General features: G+C 25.9%; 3 protein-coding genes across 3 annotated transcripts; all 3 read left to right on the forward strand.

The window, feature by feature from the left end:
- Window positions 1–713: 713 nt before the first annotated feature.
- On the forward strand, window positions 714–5,009 carry LOC145750059 (uncharacterized). Its single transcript, XM_082565983.1, has 15 exons — window positions 714–852; window positions 979–1,335; window positions 1,604–1,795; window positions 1,934–2,091; window positions 2,199–2,313; window positions 2,606–2,728; window positions 2,808–2,890; window positions 3,019–3,220; window positions 3,351–3,410; window positions 3,527–3,594; window positions 3,746–3,809; window positions 3,940–4,001; window positions 4,092–4,143; window positions 4,356–4,432; window positions 4,536–5,009. The coding sequence occupies exons 1-15, from the start codon at window positions 795–797 to the stop codon at window positions 4,599–4,601; spliced, it is 1,737 nt and encodes a 578-aa protein (XP_082422109.1). The 5' UTR covers window positions 714–794; the 3' UTR covers window positions 4,602–5,009.
- Window positions 5,010–5,788: 779 nt separating this feature from the next.
- On the forward strand, window positions 5,789–11,637 carry LOC145750840 (uncharacterized). The gene is made up of 6 exons (XM_082566913.1): window positions 5,789–5,801; window positions 8,092–8,143; window positions 8,256–8,304; window positions 8,671–8,819; window positions 9,816–9,991; window positions 10,414–11,637. Exons 1-6 carry the CDS (start codon window positions 5,789–5,791, stop codon window positions 10,518–10,520), a joined length of 546 nt encoding a protein of 181 aa, XP_082423039.1. The 3' UTR covers window positions 10,521–11,637.
- Window positions 11,638–12,347: 710 nt separating this feature from the next.
- Window positions 12,348–16,320, forward strand: LOC145750427 (uncharacterized). The gene is made up of 15 exons (XM_082566465.1): window positions 12,348–12,575; window positions 12,698–13,036; window positions 13,118–13,309; window positions 13,447–13,604; window positions 13,708–13,822; window positions 14,148–14,270; window positions 14,350–14,432; window positions 14,562–14,763; window positions 14,895–14,954; window positions 15,080–15,147; window positions 15,291–15,354; window positions 15,482–15,543; window positions 15,634–15,685; window positions 15,897–15,973; window positions 16,077–16,320. Exons 1-15 carry the CDS (start codon window positions 12,518–12,520, stop codon window positions 16,140–16,142), a joined length of 1,719 nt encoding a protein of 572 aa, XP_082422591.1. The 5' UTR covers window positions 12,348–12,517; the 3' UTR covers window positions 16,143–16,320.
- Window positions 16,321–16,932: the final 612 nt, after the last annotated feature.

Below are 16,932 nucleotides of genomic sequence, written 5' to 3' on the forward strand. Positions count from 1 at the left end.
GGCATAAGAAAATTTATTTTAATTTAGGTATTACTAATTAATAGAATTTTGTTAATTAAAGCCTCAAGATTGGTATTGTTAAGCCTTGAAACTTTAACAATTATTTATCATGTTAACAAAAAAAGTAAAAAATCATGTTAAAAACCTAGGTGTGATTATTTATTATAAGTAATTAAAGGTTCAAGGTTTGATATTTTGTTATCAAATTTTGAAAATTTACCTATTTTGATATCAGTATAGTAAAAACATGCTTACAATATACTTTTTTGTTTATTAAAATATATTATTTTTTTTAATTTAACCTTTTTAACCAATAAATTTAATCATTTAGGACTTTATATTTGACTTATTTATTATTTTTAATCTATTTGCATAGTTACCGTGTGTGTTAATAAAAAAGAATTGTCATATTTGAATATCCACATAAAATTGACAAGATTATAAAATAAATAGATGTAGGATGTGAAACAAAATGTAGGATGCAAAATGTGTTCAAATGCAATGTTTATTCTATTGCTTATATAACTGATCGCTGTGGGTGTTAAATTAGGTAAGCAATAATTACTAAGGTAATTCTTTGTGATCTATTTAAATAGAAAAATGCACCCTCCTACACATTACTAGCATATTTGTGTTGCAAGGTTAGTAATAAATGTGGTGTATAAAACTGTATATTAGTAATTAGTGTGGTGAATATAAGCTGTTATTAACACTGTTCTTTTATACATGAAAATTAGAACAATTTAAATTTATTACTGCTACTAAAAAAGCAAGAAAAATCAAAATTATATTAAATGCTATCTTTTATATTTTTATTGATTATACTTCAACAAAATGCTAGTTTAGTTAGTGGTAAGTTTCTACATGTAAAAAAATTATTAGATTATATAACCTATAAGTTTGACATATTAAAACCAAGTCGGCAGCACGTTATACTTTAAATATATTTTAAAATTAAAAATTAGTATTATTTACTAGGTATTGGAGAGTGGACATCTGAAAAAAATGGCTTGACATACATTCAACAAGTTTGTCATAGATATTTGTATTCATTTGGATTATCATCCTACTGGTGGTTAAGCTTAACCGTTAACAACACCAGCCAACAAATTTCTTATCTTTCAGACCGCATATATTCTAAAACTAATTGTGAAAATCTAAATAAACGAGAATCATTTTATTCAACGTCCTGCATGTATATTAATAACAGCTGTGCATATGTGTCATATACTATTGATGCCCATATTAATATTTCACTTGAAGAAGCAAACCTACGACACTGCTATGAGTACTATTTCTATTTGTCTTTTTGCAATGTTGCTAATCTAACCATAGGTACCCATTTTTAGCCAGTTAGTTTAGTAAACTGCTATTTAGATCTTAAAATAAACTGCTTTTTAAACTTTTTGTTGCTATTTAAACTTTTTGCAACAAGTTTTAGAATAATTTTTAATTATTTATATAAAACAAGATTTTTTATTGTATAAAGAAAAACAGAATAACAAAACTTAGCACAGCGATTAATAAAAGCACTGTTTACTAATTTTTTATTTAGTTGGTAAAGTTTTTTTAATTATTTTAATATTTTTTTTTTTCATTTTAGATTGTTCAGCAAAGCTTAACCACAATGTGCAAGTAAATTCGTTATCAACAAAGCATTTGTCAACTGGAACCTTTGTATGCTTAAATAATGGAACTTTGTATCATAAAAATGGATCTCAACACTTGTCAACAACAACTTTATGCCTGGCTAATTCAAGATGGCAAAATTTAGAAGATTTGCTATGCATAGAATGTAAAAATTTATTATTTAAACTACAAAACAATATTAATTATATTGTATCAATTATTTTTTACAGTTAAAATAAGCAAAAGCATTTTATATAGAATTTACACAAAATTATGCCTATTTAAAATATTATTTATTCTATAGTTTTTGAAATTGTAATTGAATTGCCCAATATCACCAAAACAACAGAACCTACAGAAATAAATTGTAGACTTCAAGATATCAACTCAATATATCTCAACTACCAACTGTTTGTTGACGGAGTTATGATTGATGAAACTGGACCAAAAAATGCTCAAAATGTAAGTTATTGCAAATATTTGTTTTATAACTGTCACTTTCTAATGTTTGAGCAACAAAGCATTTCATTTTACACTTTAAATTGTTAACAAATTCCTTACTTTTGTAGGTGTCATGGAATATTCCATTTGGACCAACTTTTAACAATAAGAGGGTAACATGCAAAGCAGAAAATGCTACATTTTTGTTTTCATCTGAAAGCAGTTCAACTTTAAATATCTTATGTACGAACATTTTTTTGTTAAAATAACAATGATTTATAATTAAATTTGTTTAATAAATAAGAAGTAATTTAAATTTTTTATAAGCAAAATTGTTATTTTAAAATGTAATAGCTTAAAAATATAAAAGCTAATTCATGTAAATATAGGTAAAGGTCTTTTGCAATAACTTTTCGGTTTAAAATTGTCATGACTAATGTTTGTACCAGTACAACATGCATAATGTGTTTTTATAAAGAAAAAATAATGTTTTTTTAAGGTTTAGATGATTAATTTTTTTAAATGCTTATTTTAGATCCTCCACAACCAACTTCAATTAAAAATTGTGTTTGGTATGTTGACTTAATTGGAGATTGTGAGATAACATTTCAATCCAACCCTGCAATTAGTTTAGAAAACATTTCAATAATCAAACAAGGTTTATTTCAATTAATTTTAGTTGACATTAATTGCATATTTATAGTTAAAATTTAATTAATTTTTAAAACTTTTTCTAGACACTGGGCATATGATTCAGCAAAGCAATCTAAATTTGTTCAACACAGAAAATACACACTACATAAAATTTGTAAATAAAAAGGTATGTTTTGTAATAATAAAAATGATGTTTTGTTTGTTTATTTAAAAGAAATGTAAAATTCCAGTGTAGTCATGTAAATTTAATTATAACAAAAATACAGGTTTAAAAAAAAAAGTTTTTTTCTTTAGGTTACTTCTCAGGACCAAGGCCTTTATCACATAACAGTGTTTTCCCCAACATTTAACATAACAACAAATTATGAAATGATGATTAAGATCAACACAATAAGTTACTTATATGAGGTTTACATTCCGGTTGCTATTTTGGGTTCAATTATTTGTTCATTCACCTTGTATTTTATTGCAAAAAAACTTAATATAATCTACAAAGGTGGGTGAACCAATGTGTTAAAAAGTTGCATCAGTAAAATATGATAATGTTATTTAATAATTCAGACAAATTATTGATAAAGCATAAGTGTAAAACACAAAAAAACATAAATTTATTTTTAATATTGCAGTGCCCCCTCAAAAAACGACGATAAAAAAGAGTACGAAAACGGAACCTGATCAAGAGAGAAGTAAATTTATTTATGTAATATATTGACCCTGTAAACCAATAACAACTAAAGGCATTGGATTTAATAAATAAGAGACTTGGCAAATATTAATTAAGTAAACCTTTAATTAATTTTAGCTCAAAGGCCCTATGTAGCATATAACCATAAAGCAAGTGAATTTACAACCAACACAATTTCTAAACAGGTATTTTATTTTTTTATTTTGAAGTAATAATAAATTTTATAAGTTTTATATTCTTTATAAAAAACTACTAATACAAATTTAAATTTGTTAACTAAAGCGGTTATTATTTGATATTACAAAAATAAATATTGATTCATGTGATATAATTTAGGTTTCAATCATGGCTTTAAGTAACCAAGCTGTCACTTCACAATCACAACCAACATGTTCTTCAGGTAGTTAGATTTTGTTGAAGACCAAAATCTTCAAAACACATTAACATAGTTATTTTTTGTTGTTAATGCATGGCTTGTACTGCTCTGTCTGTCGTTTTTTGAATTAAATTTACTGGCTTTCTTTTTTTAGATATACAAAATTATGCAAATTGTAGTGTGGAAGAAAATAGGAATTTGGGCATACCTATAAAGGTTTAAACAGTATATCATTCACTTTGGGCAGCAATAAATATTAAAAATAAATAAATATTAATATAATGACAATAATGTCATTCTTTTTAGAAAACAGCTATGCTTCCAAATAAGAATAAACCTCTCCAAAACAACTTGCAAAGTACACATATTTGTTGTGGGATATTTGAATTAATCAGCTTACTTTACAGTCTTATATAGAATCAAAACTTAACATCTAAACATAGAATTTTCTGAACCAAAATAAACTCTTTTTTATTAACTATGCTAATGTGTAGTTACAATTTTGGGTTTTAACATGCTCAGTATACAACTCTGTGTTAAATTTATAACACTCCATAATTATATTTTTAGAAATGCAAGCTCAATTTAATACAAGTGATAGTGGACATTCCCTTAACCAGTACAGTTTTAACAATGATGTACCACCTGTAAGTTTTAATATGTTTTTAAATCATATATGCAAGTTTTATTGGATTAATATATACTATTAGACCAGTAAGCACAACACACTATGTAATTTTTTTGATTTAGACAAACAATGACTATGAGGAAATGTTTGCTAGAAGCAACGACTATGAAAATATGTCTTTTAGGTAAAAGGTAAATAAGACTGTTAATAAAAAGAGGCTAAGAAAAATAAAATACATTCAAAAAAAAACAGTAGCCTAAACAAGCCTGCATAAACATTTAACATCAATTTCTTTGTTTATTTTTCGTTAATTTTGTGTTTACTTTTAAATAAGAACTAGTAATCAAAATTACTAGAAAGCTGAAATGGATCTATTTTAGTATTAATAACAGATAATAATAATATAAAATTGGCTTTATAGTCATCCTCCTTAAAGTTGCTTTTATGTAAAACATTACTCATTGAAATCAAACTTTTAAAAAATGCCTGTTAATTGCTTAGTTTTATATTGAGCTAACAATGATATTATAAATGTATTATTTACAACATTCTTTAAGGTCTCCAAATGATCAAAAAAATGATTGTTAGAACTATAATCAGCATAATCTTTTTTTTATCTAAAAATGTAACTTTCTATTACCTGTTTTAATTATGACTAAAATGTTTAATTAAAAAAAGGAAGTTATATTTGCTTGTTGTATTATAACTCTTGTTGTTTATTTAAATTTAAGGATCGATATTAAGCATTTAAACTGTAAACATATGTATATTATTACATCAATAAAATAAAAACTTGTTAAAATTCAATTTTTGATTGTTTATTGTAGTTAAATACTTTTTGTTGAATAAAAATTGCAATGTTGTATTCCAATTTTAAACAAATGCCTGTTACAATATCAATAAAGTAAATAGGTAAAATTTTAACTTTTTTTTTGGTTTATTATAATAAATCCATGTATGTTTTTTTATACTAGTTGTTCAAAAGTTTATATATCTTTATTCAATATGTACATATATTAAATAACAGTATATATAAAGATTTTATTTAATTACCAATAAACGCTCTTAAACCTTATTTTTTATCGATTAAAAAACTTTTTGAACATTTACTCCGTTACTAAAAATAGATTAATTGAGGATAAACATATTAATTTTTACGTTTGCTTGCATACCACCATGCGGAACATAAGTTATTATTGTTTTATTTCAAGCTGTTTTGAAAGATGCTTTATTTTTTTGTTTTTCGATAAAAGGTATTGTTAAATAATGTAAATAAATTTAAACATGTTTTAAAAAACAAAGCTTAAAATTTAGACTATGTAGTACCTGCTCAATAATATCTTTAGCTAAACCAAGTTAAGCTACAATCTGTAAGATGCCAGAAGAAAGTAAGTTTGTTGTTTGTATCGTTTAGTTAAATTTGAAAAATGAATTTTAAATTTTTCAATAGTTTAATAGTGTTATAACTTAGAGCGCTAATTAAAGTATGCTTAAATGATTCAAATTTTTTACGTTTTTATGTTATCTGTAACAAAACAAAATTAACTGTTAGACTGTGTTGTGTAGTATGCCGGGGTAACCAGACACTTCGGCCCCCGGACACTTCGGCCAAGACACTTCGGCCAAAATTTTTTTTTCAAAACAGCGGGGATTTTGCATTTTAATTACCGCAATAAATTTTATTTTCGCGTAGTTATATACAGTTTTTTAGACAGTATTTGAAACAAAATAAGCAGTAAATTAATATTTTATTTTAATAATAATGTGCAAGAACATGTTATCTTTCTTTTGCCGTGTCAATTTATTAATTTTACTAACTAAAACCTATAAAAAACTAATTTTGAAAGCGCGCGCTTTTAGGTAATGATATCTCGTATTTTGCCAAATAGTCCCGCCTTTCCAAACAATATTTGAAGAAAATAGAGCGTTAATTTTTTGTTTTTTACACTGAGGATTATGCATAAATATGTTATCTTTCTTTTCCCGTGTCAATTTTTTAATTTTACAAACTAAAACCTATAAAAAACTAATTTTAAAAGCGCGCGCTTTTAGGTGACACAAGACGATGCAATATAATATCACGTATTTTGCGAAATAGAGCCGTCTTTCCAAACGATATTTGAAGAAAATAGATTATTAATTAATCATTTTTTACACTGAGGAATGTGCATAAATATGTTATTAGTTATTGCCCGTGTTAATGTATATAAATTTATATACTAAAACACAAAGAATAAAACGTTTAAAGAGTTGCCAAAAGATTTGTCCTGCAAAAAAACGGCGGGGAGTCGGCGATGAAATTCCCGTGTATAAAGTCAGCGTAAGACCATATTTTACCGATATTCAAAATAAAATTTTGCATAAAGTACAGTATATGTAAAAGTTTTTATTAGTTGTTACGTTCGTTTTATTCTTTGTGTTTTAGTATATAAATTTATATACATTAACACAGGCAATAACTAATAACATATTTATGCACATTCCTCAGTGTAAAAAATGATTAATTAATGATCTATTTTCTTCAAATATCGTTTGGAAAGACGGCTCTATTTCGCAAAATACGTGATATTATATTGCATCGTCTTGTGTCACCTAAAAGCGCGCGCTTTTAAAATTAGTTTTTTATAGGTTTTAGTTTGTGAAATTAAAAAATTGACACGGGAAAAGAAAGATAACATATTTATGCATAATCCTCAGTGTAAAAAACAAAAAATTAATCCTCTATTTTCTTCAAATATTGTTTGGAAAGGCGGGACTATTTGGCAAAATACGAGATATCATTACCTAAAAGCGCGCGCTTTCAAAATTAGTTTTTTATAGGTTTTAGTTAGTAAAATTAAAAAATTGACACGGCAAAAGAAAGATAACATGTTCTTGCACATTATTATTAAAATAAAATATTAATTTACTGCTTATTTTGTTTCAAATACTGTCTAAAAAACTGTATATAACTACGCGAAAATAAAATTTATTGCGGTAATTAAAATGCAAAATCCCCGCTGTTTTGAAAAAAAAATTTTGGCCGAAGTGTCTTGGCCGAAGTGTCCGGGGGCCGAAGTGTCTGGCATTCGTATGCCGGGGTAACCAGACACTTCGGCCCCCGGACACTTCGGCCAAGACACTTCGGCCAAATTTTTTTTTTCAAAACAGCGGAGATTTGGCATTTTAATTACCGCGAGAAATTTTATTTTCGCGTAGTTATATACAGTTTTTTAGACAGTATTTGAAACAAAATAAGCAGTAAATTAATATATTTTGTTTAATAATAATGTGCAAGAACATGTTATCTTTCTTTTGCCGTGTCAATTTTTAAATTTTACACATGAGGTCGTGGGTTTATTCCCCACTGATCTCATGCTGTAGTACCCTGTAGTAAGGCGCTAGAAACAGTATGAACTCCTGCTAAGCCAGCACTTTATCACCAGTATAGTTATCCGGCAATTAGAATATATTATTTTCCTAACTGCCACAGGCAACTCGAGACTTGGTCGTAGTAACTAATGTTACTCTATGTTTAAGTCGCGCATTCGACTTTCCCACATCGAGAATAAAGATATTTACAAAAAAATCTGTATTAGACAAATTAATTAATAAATTTTAGTTGTAAATTTATTTTTTAAAGCCAAAGGGTACAATAATTTAATGTTAACTTAAATTTTTATTAAATTTAAGGTTAAGGCTATGCAAGAGCCTTGCTTGAGAATGTTTTTAAAAAGAAATCCAAAGACAAGTAAAAGCTTTTATAAAAAATAAATTGTTTTATAAAATTTGAAATGGATAATTTAAATAAAAATTAATGTTTATAATATATATTTGTATATTATTTATTATTATTTTTTTAGAAATATAATTTCTAAAGAAATAATTCCAAAGAATGAAAATGATAATGTGGTAAGTTTAGAAGTTACAGTTTTTATATTTTAAGTTACAAAAATGGTAAGAACACTTGCTACATTACTATGAGGTTAGGGTTTAATCCTCGCTGCTCTAATGCTGTAGGGCCTTTGAGAAAGGCGCTATAAAGAGTATAAAATCCTGCTTAGCCAGTAATAGCAGCATAATTACTGAGCAAATAAAATTGATATAATATTCTAGACTGCTAAAGGAAACTCGAGAATGGGTCAAAGTAACTGTTTAGAAAATTATACCCTTATAATATATATACAGCATTTTATTTTGTTTTATATTTTTTTAAGTTTTTTTTTATTAAAAGTTTAAATGTTTTTTAGTATTTATCAATAAATTTTATTTTTGCAGGTTCATACTCTGGAAAGAAGTTTAACAAAAGACGATCCACTTCTTGAGAGTAACACTTTTAATGGAGAAGGTGAAACAAATAAAACAAAGTGGACACAAGATGAAGTTCAAACCACTTCGGACAACAATGATGATAAAGAAAATAAGGAGTAAGTATTTAAATTTGTTTTAAAGTATACTAAGCTTGGTAATATAAATCGTAAAATATCTTGTAGAGTTAATTTATATTGTTTTTTAGTTTATAAAAAACACAGAGTATACTAAGCTCAGTGTCAAGAAAAAGGAGAGGAAATAAAAACCAGAAAGTAAAGTGGTCAGAAATATTAACATCATCTCAGGAAAATTGTAAATTTTTTCAAAATCTAGAAAGTGAATGCATTAGGCCTAGTGGTATAAGCCAAACTAAGTTAAACAAAGATGCCCAAAATATTAGCGATACTAAATTTAGTACTATTGAAAATGAGGAAATTGAAAATGACACTGCTGACTCTACAGAACAAAATAACGAGGATTTTGATAGTAATGTATCACATAAAATTAATCAAAACATAGACTCTAGTATCCTAGAGAAGGATAGCAGTAAAACAAGTGACTCTAAGGATAGCAGTAAAACAAGTGACATCTAGTTTTAGGAGAATGTTAGGAAGATTATGGGCAGATGAAAATATAAATTCTGGTTATGGTTCTCAGGAGTCAATTAATGATAGTAGGGAGGAAAATACGTCAAATTTTACAAACTCTTTTTATACATTGTTCAAAGCTAGCTCCGATATAATTAGAAAAGTAAAAGAAGAGCAAAATTCAACAACCAATTTTAGTGACAGGTAATCTTATTTCAGTGTAGTTTAATGCTTTAAATCATAAAATAATTATAAATAATAATTGGAAAATTATACAGATTAGGCAGTTTTTATCTGTTAATTTTATATATATCGTAAAAGGCCAACTTTTCGAACTTTATTTTTTTTTTGAGCGATCGATTGTAATTGTACTATAATAAGTCAACCAATTTAATTTTGGTACGGCAGAAGTCTGTATATACCTTTTATACAGCTTTTGTAAAATTTTCACAATTTTTTTCTTACAGCCACTTTTTATTATGTTTATTTTTAATATATTTTTTTTAAATATTTGTATATATTTAGTTTGGATGTGGATAAAGAAATTATAAACCACCAGAGGAACAACCAAAACAACCAATCTGGAAAAAGTTTAAGTTTCCCGGGTTTAATAAAAAGAAAGAGTCAGATATTGAAGCAAATAAATCAGACAATCTTAAAAATACGACTTCGATTCCTTTGCAAGAAATTAAAACAAACAAGTAAGTTAGTTATTGCGTAATAATAATTTTGTTTAGCTAAAAAAAAATGTTTTGTTTTATAAGTAACTGCCAGTGTGTTGTAGTGGTTGGAATACTATGCTTTAAGGAATTTAATTCCTACTGTATTCATGTTGCATCGCTCTTAAGAAGGGTGCTACAAACGATACCAAGTTAAAAACCAATCGGTGGCTTAATTATGCATCAAATTTAATCATTTAACATCTTAAACTGCTGAAGTTAACTTGGTATAGATTGGGGTATCAAAAATTACTTTATAGGTTTTAAAGTATGAACACCTGCTAAGCCAACACTTAATCAGCAGCATAGTTACCGGGCAACTATAATCTATATAAAAAAAAAAATTAAAAAAAAATTAAAAATCTAAAAATTTGAAAATGAAATTTGCTAAACAACGAAAACAGAAAAAATGTTCCAAAATATTTTTGTGCATCCCGAAATTTTGAACAAATGTGTGAGAATCTTGCGTAGCAATTTGACACCATTCTTAAACCTGCTGAAAAAACTCTAAATTTTCAAATAAACAACACTTTAAAATCCACTTTTTATTGCTACATGTGTGAATGTTTTGCTTCTTCTTGTTAATATTTATTATGCTTACTTGTTTGCGAAATTTGCTATATTTAAATGTAGCAATCATATTTGGTCGGCTAATTGGTTTAACAATAATCTAAATAGGAGGAAAAACAAAAAATAAGGACCTAAAATATGTTAAGGGACTTCTGTAAAATCCTGTTACCTAATTATTACAATATATGTACAAACAAAAACCTGTGTCATTCTAAAAAATTAATGTTATATAACAGAACATGTTAGTCTTACTAATTTAACGTGCATGTTTTTATATAATTAAAATGTAAATTTTTTTTTGAGTTTTATCAGTGTGTAAACGTATGCTTTTATTTTCTGAAAATGTAAAGCTTTTTTTGGTTGGTATTAATGTCTAACTACCCTTATAGTGCTTATTCATGTAAAAAAAATGTTGTACAGTATCCTTAATGTGAAATTGGCTTGTCGTGTAATGTACTTTGCTATGTATTTTTCCTTCTACGCTATGTAGACTGTTTTTATTTTATGATTTCTTTCTTACCTTTATTTTAGCCCTACCCAAATTGGCCGGTAAATAAATAAGGTAAATTTTCTTTAGTTTTGCCAACTTTTTGTCTGTATTATCGTGTGCAAACATTTTCGTCTTGCTTATCAACAACAACGACAAAATGTTAATGGTTTTTGCATGTTTAAATATACCCTGCACGGTTTTGGTTGATTTTATTAAGATTTTAATATGCCTTTTAAATTTAAATATTTAAAGAAAAATTGGAATTGTTTTTCGAATTTGGCTCACAATAATAAAAATTTTGGATTAGTAAACTTGTTTAGTATATATTAATTGCAAAAACTTTAAAAAGTTGCCTGGTTGTGATATATATTCTTTCAATTTAATATTCGTTTTAACATTTCTAAATTTTAAAACCATATGAGTCTGTTAGTATTTATTTGTTTACAAGGCTTGGTCATTGAACATGTGCATGTATAACACAGTGTTTGCCCATGCATTAATAAAATTATTTTTGAGCCGTTAAATTAAATAGCTTACATTATTTGGTAATAATAAATATAAAGTAACAACAGGGGCTTTATGCATTAAAATTTTTTTTACTTAAAACAAAACAACAAAAAATTACTTAAAACAACAAAACTTATATTTATTGGGGTTTCCAATCCTCAATTTCAAAACATTTTTGGCATTATTTTTATTATTGGTTGATTCTTTAAAGTTGTTTGCGAAACATTGGTATTAAAAATTTTTAAATTTAGGTATAACTTATAAATAAAAGTTAATTTATTTAAACCTAAAGATTTGTAATATTAAGCTTTAAAACTTTAACGATTGTTGATTATGTTAAAAAAAAATGTAAAGACATGTTTAAAAATTAGGTTTGATTTAATATTTTGGTTGATGTTTTGTTTTTACATTTTTAACGATCACCTTTTAGTACAATAAAAACATGCTAACAAAAAAAAATATGTTTAAGAAAAAAAAAATTATTTTTTAAAATTTAGTTCCATTATTTATGACCTTATATTTGACTAATTTATTTTTTAATATATATTTAAATAATTACTTTGTGTGTTAAAACAACAAGATACTACACATTTGCACATCCACATACAGATATAACAAGATTACAAAATAAATGAATGTAGGATGTGAAACAAAATGTAGGATGCAAAATGTGTTCAAATGCATTGTTTATTCTATTGCCAATATTACTGTAACCCTGTGGGTGTTAAGTTAGGTAAGAAATATATACTAAAAGTTATTCCTTGTAATCTATTTGATTAGAGAAATGCACCCCCTACACATTACTGACGTATTTATGTTGCAAGGTTCTATATTAGTAATCAATGTGGTGTATATAAACTGATATTCACACAGTTCAATAAAAGTAAAGATTAGAACTATTATAATTTATTACTGCTGAAATAGATAAAAAAATATATTAAATGATATCTTCAATATTTTTGTTGCTTGTGCTTCAACAGCATGCTAGTTTAGTTCATGGTAAGTTTTTACATATTAACTAAATATTTAGATACATACTTTATAACTTGTATAAAACTAATTCAACGGCACTTTTATATACCTGAAATACATTTAAACCAATATTTACTCTTACTATTCAGGAATTGGAGAATGGAGATCCGAAAAAAATAGTCTAATATACACTCAACAAATTTGTAATGGAGCTTTTTTCTCATCTTCATGGGAGTTACGCCTAACTACCAACACTAGTCAAACAAATTCTTCCATTTCTGATTACATTTATTCTAAAACTACGTGTGAAAATTTAAATAGCAGAGAATCATTCTACTCAACTTCTTGCAAATACATTAATAACAGTTGTGTAGAAATGTCATATACTATTGATGCCCATATTAACTTTTCACTTAAAGAAGCAAACCTACGACACTGCTATTATTACTATTATGGGTCCTCTTGCAGTGTTGCCAATCTAACTATAGGTAACCATTTTTAGCCAGTTAGTTTATTAAAGTTGGTAAAGTTTTTTTTTTAATTTTTTTTTAAATTTTTTTTCATTTTAGATTGTACAACAAAGCTTAACCACAATTTGTATGTTAATTCATCATCAACAAACCATTTGTCAACTGGGACCTTTGCATGCTTAAATAAAGGAACTTTGTATCATAAAAATGGATCTCGACACTTGTCAACAACAACTTTATGTCTGGCGAATTCAAGATGGCAAAACCTAGAAGACTTGCTCTGCGTAGAATGTAAATTTTTTTGTTTAAACTACAAAACATTAATAGTTTTAATGTATCAATTATTTTTCACAATTGAAAAAAATAAAAGCATTTTATAGAAAGTTTACACAAAATTATGCTTATTTTAAATATAATTTATTTTAAAGTTTCTGAAATTTTCATTGAAATGTCCAATATCACCAAATCAACGGAACCTACAGAAATAATGTGTAGACTACAAGATATCAACTCAATATATCTCAACTACCAACTGTTTGTTGACGGAACTATGATTGATGAAACTGGACCAAGAAATACCCAAAATGTTAATAATTACAGTTACTTTTTAAAATATTTGACTTTGTTGTTTTGCTACAAATCATTTAATATACTAAGTAAAATGGTTAACAAAAGCCTTACTTTTATAGGCGTCATGGAATATTCCATTTGGACCAAGTTTTAACAGTAAGAGGGTTACATGTAAAGCAGAAAATGCTACATTTTTATTTTCATCTGAGAGCAGTTCTACCTTAAATATCTTATGTACGGACATTTTTTTTGTTAAAATAACAATGATTCATAATTAAATTTGTTTAATAAAATAAAAAGTATATTAATTTAAATTTTTTATTAATTTCAAAATGTAATACCTTAAACATGTAAAAACTATTTCATGTAAATTTAATTAAAGGACTTTTGCAACAACATTTTTTTTAAAATCTTAAAAATCGTCTTGACTAATGTTTAAATTCGTCTTGACTAATGTTTGTACATGTATAACATGCATAATGTGTTTTTATAGTTTTTAGAAAAAAATATTGTTCTTTTAAGCTTTAATGTGATTTATTTTTTAAAATGCTTATTTTAGATCCACCACAACCAAATTCAATTAAAAATTGTGTTTGGTATGGTGGCTTAATTGGAGAATGTGAGATAACATTTCAATCCAACCCTGCAATTAGTTTAAAAAACATTTCAATGAATAAACAAGGTTTATTTTAATTAATTTTAGTTGACATTAATTGCATTTTTATAGTTAAAATTTAATAAATTTTTAAAACTTTTTCTAGACACTGGGCATATGATTCAGCAAAGCAATCTAAATTTGTTCAACACAGAAAATACACACTACATACAATTTGTAAATAACAAGGTATGTTTTGTAATAATAAAAATAACGTTTCATGTGTTTATTTAAAAGAAATATAAAGTTCCAGTGTGGTTGTGTAAATTTAATTATAACAAAAATACAGGTCTTGAAAAAAGATTGTTTTTTTTTCAGGTTACTTCTCGGGACCAAGGCCTTTATCACATAACTGTGTTTTCCCCAACATTTAACATAACAACAAATTATAAAATGATGATTAAAATCAACACAATAAGTTACTTATATGAGGTTTACATTCCGGTTGCTATTTTGGGATCACATATTTGTTCATTCACCTTGTATTTTATTGCAAAAAAACTTATTATAATCCACAAAAGTGGGTAAACTCATGTGTTAAAAAGTTTTGCATCAGTAAAATATGATGATGTTATTTAATAATTTAGACAAATTATTGATAAAGCATAAATGTAAAACACAAAGAACATAAATTTATTTTTAATATTGTAGTGCCACCTCAAAAAAAAACCATAAAAAAAAGTACGAAAACGGAACCTGATCAAAAGAGAAGTAAATTTATTTATGTAATATAATAACCTTGTAAACCAATATAACAGCTTATTATAAAAGGCAATGGATTTAATAAATAAGAGACTTAGCAAATATTAATTAAGTAAACCTTTAATTAATTTTAGCTCAAAGGCCCTATGTAGCATATAACCCTAAAGCAAGTGAACTTACAACCAACACAATTTCTAAACAGGTATTTTATTTTGGAGGTATAATAAATATTAAAAGTTTTATATTCTTTATAGAAAACTACTTATACAAATTTAAATTTGTAAACTAAAGCAGTTAATATTAGATCATACAAAAATAAATATTGATAAATGCGATATAATTTAGGTTTCAATCATGGCTTTAAGTAACCAAGGTGTCACTTTACAATCACAACCAACATGTTCTCCAGGTAGTTATGTTTTGTAGAAGACCAAAAACTCTTAAAACATATTAACACCTATTTTTTTGTTGTTAATGCATGGCTTGTACTGCTCTGTCTGTAATTTTTTGAATTAAATTTACTGGCTTTTTTTTAGATATACAAAATTATGCAAATTGTAGTGTGGAAGAAAATAGGAATTTGGGCATACCTATAAAGGTTTAAACAGTATATCATTTACTTTAAGCAGCAATAAATATTAAAAATAAATAAATATTAATATAATGACAATAATGCCATTCTTTTTAGAAAACAGCTATGCTTCCAAATAAGAATAAACCTCTCCAAATCAATTTGCAAAGTACACATACTTGTTGTGGGATATTTTAATTAATCAGCTTACTTTACAGTCTTATATAGAATCAAAACTTAACATCTAACCATAGAATTTTCCGAACCAAAATAAACTCTTTTTTATTGACTATACTAATGTGTAGTAACAATTTTGGTTTTAAAATGCTTAGTATGCAACTCTGTGTTAAATTTATAACATTTCATAACTATATTTTTAGAAATGCAAGCTCAATTTAATACAAGTGATAGTGGACATTCCCTTAACCAGTACAGTTTTAACAATGATGTACCACCTGTAAGTTTTAATATGTTTTTAAATCATATATGTAAGTTTTATTGGATTAATATATACTATTAGACCAGTAAGCACAACACACTATGTAATTTTTTTGATTTAGACAAACAATGACTATGAGGAAATGTTTGCTAGAAGCAACGACTATGAAAATATGTCTTTTAGATAAAAGGTAAATAAGACTGTTAATAAAAAGAGGCTAAGAAAAATAAAATGCATTAAAAAAAAAACAGTAGCCTAAACAAGCCTGCATAAACATTTAACATCAATTTCTTTGTTTATTTTTCGTTAATTTTGTGTTTACTTTTAAATAAGAACTAGTAATCAAAATTACTAGAAAGCTGAAATGGATCTATTTTAGTATTAATAACAGATAATAATAATATAAAATTGGCTTTATAGTCATCCTCCTTAAAGTTGCTTTTATGTAAAACATTACTCATTGAAATCAAACTTTTAAAAAATGCCTGTTAATTGCTTAGTTTTATATTGAACTAACAATGATATTATAAATGTATTATTTACAACATTCGTTAAGGTCTCCAAATGATCAAAAAATTGATTTCTAGAACTATAATTAGCATAATTTTTTTTTAATAAAAAATGTAACTTTCTATTACCTGTTTTAATTATGACTAAAATGTTTAATTAAAAAAAGGGAGTTATATTTGCTTGTTGTATTATAACTCTTGTTGTTTATTTAAATTTAAGGATCGATATTAAGCATTTAAACTGTAAACATATATATTATTATATCAATAAAATAAAAACTTGTTAAAATTCAATTTTTGATTGTTTATTGTAGTTAAATACTTTTTGTTGAATAAAAATTGCAATGTTGTATTCCAATTTTAAACAAATGCCTGTTACTATATCAATAAAGTAAATAGGTAAAATTTTAACTTTTTTTTTGGTTTATTATAATAAATCCATGTATGTTTTTTTATACTAGTTGTTCA

This window comes from Corella eumyota, chromosome 4 (assembly GCF_963082875.1).
Source record: "Corella eumyota chromosome 4, kaCorEumy4.1, whole genome shotgun sequence".
In the NCBI taxonomy this organism is placed as follows: domain Eukaryota; kingdom Metazoa; phylum Chordata; class Ascidiacea; order Phlebobranchia; family Corellidae; genus Corella; species Corella eumyota.